This window comes from Gadus chalcogrammus, chromosome 16 (genome assembly GCF_026213295.1).
Source record: "Gadus chalcogrammus isolate NIFS_2021 chromosome 16, NIFS_Gcha_1.0, whole genome shotgun sequence".
Lineage (NCBI taxonomy): Eukaryota > Metazoa > Chordata > Actinopteri > Gadiformes > Gadidae > Gadus > Gadus chalcogrammus.
The window spans coordinates 10,860,962-10,866,932 of NC_079427.1; the positions used below are offsets into that span (position 1 = coordinate 10,860,962).

At 47.0% G+C, this 5,971-nt stretch overlaps 1 protein-coding gene across 1 annotated transcript; it reads left to right on the forward strand.

Moving 5' to 3' along the window:
* The first annotated feature begins 4,064 nt into the window (after window positions 1–4,064).
* Window positions 4,065–5,197, forward strand: LOC130405410 (vomeronasal type-2 receptor 1-like). The gene is made up of 3 exons (XM_056610473.1): window positions 4,065–4,190; window positions 4,355–4,624; window positions 4,760–5,197. Exons 1-3 carry the CDS (start codon window positions 4,065–4,067, stop codon window positions 5,093–5,095), a joined length of 732 nt encoding a protein of 243 aa, XP_056466448.1. The 3' UTR covers window positions 5,096–5,197.
* The last annotated feature ends 774 nt before the right edge of the window (window positions 5,198–5,971 follow it).

Below are 5,971 nucleotides of genomic sequence, written 5' to 3' on the forward strand. Positions count from 1 at the left end.
CCGAGCGGTCGTTTGTTATTGGACTTCTGTGCTAGTCATGGATTATCCATAACAAACACCATGTTCGAACATAAGGGTGCTCATAAGTGTACCTGGTACCAGAGTACCCTAGGCCGAAGATCGATGATCGATTTCGTGATCGTGTCATCTGATCTGAGGCCGCATGTTTTGGACACTCGGGTAAAGAGAGGGGCGGAACTGTCAACCGACCACCATCTGGTTGTGAGTTGGATCAGGGAATGGGGGAAATTTCCGGATAGACCTGGTAAGCCCAAACGAGTAGTGCGGGTGAACTGGGAACGTCTGGAGGAGGCCCCCGTCCTAGGTATCTTCAACTCACACCTCCGGCGGAGCTTTTCTGGCATTCCTGTGGAGGTTGGGGGCATTGAGCCGGAGTGGGCGGTGTTCAAAGCCTCCATTGCTGAAGCTGCGGTGGCTAGCTGTGGCCTCAGGGTCTTAGGCTCCTCAAGGGGCGGTAACCCTCGGACACCGTGGTGGACACCGGTGGTCAGGGAAGCCGTCCGACTGAAGAAGGAGGCCTTCCGGGATATGATATCCTGGAGGACTCCTGACTCGGTTGCAGGGTACCGACCGGCTCGAAGGGCTGCAGCGGCTGCCGTGTCGGAGGCTAAGCAGCGGGTGTGGGAGAAGTTCGGAGAGGCCATGGAGAAGGACTTTCGGTCGGCACCAAAGTGTTTCTGGAAGACTATCCGGCACCTCAGGAGGGGGAAACGGGGAGCCATCCAAGCTGTGTACAGTAAGGATGGGACTCTGTTGACCTCAACTGAGGAGGTCGTCGGACGTTGGAAGGAACACTTTGAGGAACTCCTGAATCCGAATAACACGCCCTCTATGTTGGAGGCAGAGCTCGAGGTTGATGGTGTTTCGTCGTCAATTTCCCTGGTGGAGGTCACTGAGGTAGTCAAACATCTCCGCAGTGGCAAAGCCCCAGGGATTGATGAGATCCAGCCAGAAATGCTAAAGGCTCTGGGTGTTGAGGGGCTGTCATGGTTGACACGCCTATTCAACATCGCGTGGGAGTCGGGTACAGTGCCAAAGGAGTGGCAAACCGGGGTGGTGGTTCCCCTGTTCAAAAAGGGGGACCAGAGAGTGTGTGCCAATTACCGGGGTATCACACTTCTCAGCCTCCCTGGTAAAGTCTACTCCAAGGTGCTGGAAAGGAGGGTTCGGCCGATCGTCGAACCTCAGATTGAAGAGGAACAATGCGGTTTTCGCCCCGGACGTGGAACTACGGACCAGCTTTTCACTCTCGCAAGGATCCTGGAGGGGGCCTGGGAGTATGCCCATCCGGTCTACATGTGTTTTGTGGATCTGGAGAAGGCGTATGACCGGGTCCTCCGGGAGAAACTGTGGGAGGTGCTGCGGGAGTATGGGGTAAATGGGTCTATCCTCAGGGCCATCCAATCTTTGTACTCCCAAAGCGAGAGCTGTGTTCGTGTTCTCGGCAGCCAGTCAGTTTCGTTCTCAGTGGGTGCTGGTCTCCGCCAGGGCTGCGCCTTGTCACCAATCCTGTTTGTGATATACATGGATGGGATATCGAGGCGTAGTCGTGGTGGGGAGGTGTTGCAGTTCGGTGGTCTGAGGATCTCGTCACTGCTTTTTGCAGATGATGTGGTCCTCATTGGATCATCGGCCTGTGACCTTCAGCACTCACTGGATCGGCTGGCGGCCGAGTGTGAAGCGGCTGGGATGAGGATCAGCACCGCTAAATTTGAGGCCATGACTCTTAGCAGGAAACCGGTGGATTGCTTACTCCGGGTAGGAAATGAGTCCTTAGCCCAAGTGAAGGAGTTCAAGTACCTCGGGGTTTTGTTCGCGAGTGAGGGTACTATGGAGCGTGAGATTGGCCGGAGAATCTGAGCAGCGGGGGCGGTATTGCGTTCGCTTTACCGCACCATTGTAACGAAAAGAGAGCTGAGCCGCAAGGCAAAGCTCTCGATCTACCGGTCAATCTTCGTTCCTATCCTCACCTATGGTCATGAGGGCTGGGTGATGACCGAAAGGACGAGATCGCGGGTACAAGCGGCCGAGATGAATTTTCTCAGAAGGGTGGCTGGCGTCTCCCTTAGGGATAGGGTGAGAAGCTCAGCCATCCGTGAGGAACTCGGATTAGAGCCGCTGCTCCTTTACTTAGAAAGGAGTCAGCTGAGGTGGTTCGGGCATCTGGTAAGGATGCCCACTGGGCGCCTTCCTTTGGAGGTGTTTCAGGCACGTCCAGTGGGGAGGAGACCTCGGGGAAGACCCAGGACTAGGTGGAGAGATTATATCTCAACACTGGCCTGGGAACGCCTCGGGATCCCCCCGTCAGAGCTGGTCAATGTGGCCCGGGAAAGGGAAGTCTGGGGCCCCCTGCTTGAGCTGCTCCCCCCGCGACCCGACCCCGGATAAGCGGATGACGATGAGGATGAGGATGAGGATGTATTGAGGTATTTATATAGTATTATATCTAATATCACGGCCAAAAGCGTGCATGTGCGCCTCGGATGATATTAGGAATCAAAAAGACTGCATCTGATGTCTCTGGTACTTCCACAACAACAAGTTATCTCGGTCATGGTTGAGAAGAATTGGGGGAAAGGGACTTTGGCCTTGACTCTCTGAAGTCCATACTGAGCCGCGACATGGAGGAGAAAGGGATTGTACTCCCGGAGCTGAGCTGCCGGATTGCCGCCAAACTCCCCCCGCCGAAGCTGCCAAGCCGGAGCTCGGCGAAGCTCCCCCGCCGGAGCTGCCGGACTGCCGCCAGAGCTTCGGCGGCAGTCCGGCAGCTCCGGCGGGGCTGCCGGAGCTGCCGGCGCCCCCTACGTAGAAGGGGGCGCCGAAACGGACTCGCTCGTTTGGTTACTGTAGGCGGGGTACTTTCAGAAATGCATATCTCACTCAAAACATTTTTTCAAAGTTTGTATGTGTCTGGGAGCAGCAAAGACCCAAATCCCAGGAAAAGTGTTGTTTCTGTAATATGTCCACTTTAATGTTGTTTGAAAAATCGCAAAAGAAAAATTGCATTCAATTTAAAAGAACCATCCAATGCAAGTTTAGAGTCAGTGCTCTCTATCACCAGAGATTGCAGCTAATTATAGTTAATTCATATAATATCCTATTCATGTTGAGAATTTTTATGTAAATAATGTATATTATTCTGTCATTCGTGCTCTTCGTATCGTAATGCAATTCAGTTCCATCCCCCAAATTTCTGCCTAGTTTTGATAGGCTGAACAATAAAAAATAAATAAAAAATTGGCAAAGGGGATGGCATTTATAAAGTTGTGTTTGAGAAATGTTGGTTCTGAATAGAGGGCAGTCATGAGAGCTCATAGAGAATCACACTTGCTCGTATGTGTTGGTTTGTTTCTGTTCTCTTTCTCTTCCCATACGTCTTCAACAGGTCCCTTCTCTTGCACATCCCAGAGACAATTTAATCTGAATGGAATGCACAAATTTGGAGATGTTATTCTAGGAGGGATCTTTAAAATGAACTTTTACACAAAATCTTCTGAATTATATTTTACTTCAGAGCCAAAAGATCCAATCTGTTATGGGTGAGTATATTGAGGAGTGTTGATGAAGATATTTTATCAGTTAGAAATTGTATGTTTAACAAGTTGTTAATATTTTTTTTTTTTTTCTTTTTTTAAGCTTTGCTCCTGAAGCGTTCAGACGGGCCCAGACTATGGCCTTTGCTGTTAATGAAATTAACAGAAACCCCAAACTGCTTCCTAATATATCTTTAGGATACCATCTTCATAATAGCTGTGGCAACCTAGGGATCTCATTACGTGCAGCTCTGTCTATGACCAGTGGTAGAGGAGAGCCGTTTCAATTAAATGAGAACTGTAACGGGAATCCTCCTGTGCTAGGAATTGTGGGAGATACTTCCTCAACACGTACAATCGCTATTTCTAGCATAGTAAGCTTGTACAGAGTACCAATGGTAAGTTGTCAACCATTCTCCAATGAGAGAAGGCTTCTGTTTGATGATTGCCTTTACTTTTAAAATGACTCAAATAGACACGACCAAAATAATTATATTTAAATTCAGGCAGATGGATCATAACAATTATTTCTGTCTTTACATTGGACAGGTGAGTTATTTTGCCACATGCTCCTGTCTGAGTGACAGGAGGCTGTTCCCATCATTCTTTAGAACTATTCCAAGTGATGCCTTTCAGGTAGAGTGCTTTCCATACCCCCTGAATGATTTGAGTGCTCATGAAGCATCATATATTATCTGCATGCATGTCATGGCTTTGCAATGTTAATTAGATATTAATACATGTAGGGAAATGTTCCTACTAACTAGATGTTCCACAAGCTATCAATTTTATTTTTCCAGGTACGAGCCATTCTCCAAATTCTGAGGCGGTTTAACTGGACTTGGTTTGGCCTGTTAATCAGCGATGACGACTACGGACTACACGCTGCCCGATCTTTCCAGTCAGGCCTAACCCAGTCTGAGGGAGGCTGTCTGGCTTATCTAGAGGTTCTGCCTTGGGGAAGAGATGAAAACGAGCTCCAGAGGATCGTTGGCATAATGAAGAAATCCACATCCCGTGTGGTTATTGTTTTCTCACCTCAAAGCGACATGCTTAAACTCATGCAAGAGGTTTGTTATTTTTGTTATGAAAAGGAACATAGGGACATTTTCCGCAAAATTAAAATTTAAAAGCATAAATATGTTAGAGTAGATACAATACTGGAGGTAACACTTTATATATTTTTTATACATTACAATCCACAGGTAGTGAGGCAGAATGTTTCAGGCCTGCAGTGGATTGCCAGTGAAGCCTGGACTACAGCAATTGTTCTTCAGACCCCCAGCTACATGCCTTTTCTTGCAGGCACTCTGGGAATTGCCATCCGCCGGGGAGAGATACCTGGACTGAGGGAATACCTACTGCAAATACGCCCTGACATTGACACACTCAGCAGCCAGGAAAACAATTTAGTGCGGGTTTCACCTAACACATCGATTCAGAATCGCAAGCAAATATATTGTAGGAATACTTTTCAATGTATATGTGACCTGTACATGAACTTGACACTGATGTTTGCTTATGAATCCCTTTATTCATGATTTCCCCTTCATTAGGTAAAGCAGTTTTGGGAGCACGTATTTCAGTGCAAGTTTGTAACCCCTGACATGGAGTTTGAAGGGGAGACTCAAGAAAGACTATGTACCGGCAATGAGAGTCTAAGGAATATAAAGACTGAATTCCTTGATCTGTCTAACCTCAGGTCAGAGTATAATGTGTACAAGGCAGTTTATGCCCTGGCACATGCCCTACATGACATTCTGCAGTGTGTTCCAGGGAGTGGGCCTTTCCAAGGTCAAAGTTGTGCCAGTTTACAGGGACTAGAGCCATGGCAGGTCTGTTTTCAATAAAATTCCATTATATTCAGTTTATTTCCTGTGATTTATTGTTTATTATTATTATTATTATTATTATTATTTATCGCTATTATATTGTTATTATTTATATTATTGTTTATTATTTATTATGATGTAGATTTGAGAGCTTAAAACGGCAATGTCAATTCTTTCACTCTTTACTCTTCTTTCCTGCCATCCAGCTTGTATATCAATTGCAAAGGGTCAATTTCACTACAAATTTTGGTGATACAGTGTCATTTGATGAGAGTGGGGATGCTTTACCAATCTACGATGTGATAAACTGGATGTGGCACTCAGATGGAAGCACAGAAGTAAAAAATGTGGGCGAGGTTAATGAATTGGCTTCAAAAATCGATAATCTTAATCTTGACGAAGACAAAATCTTTTGGAATTTCGAACCTAAAAAGGTCTGCTTACAATCAACCTATTGCCCTTGACATGTTTATTTATCATCACATGAAATGGGAACAATGTTTGAATGCAGTGACATTGATCCCCATTTAGCCTCCCAAGTCAGTGTGTAGTGAGAGCTGTCCCCCTGGCACCCGCATGGCCAGA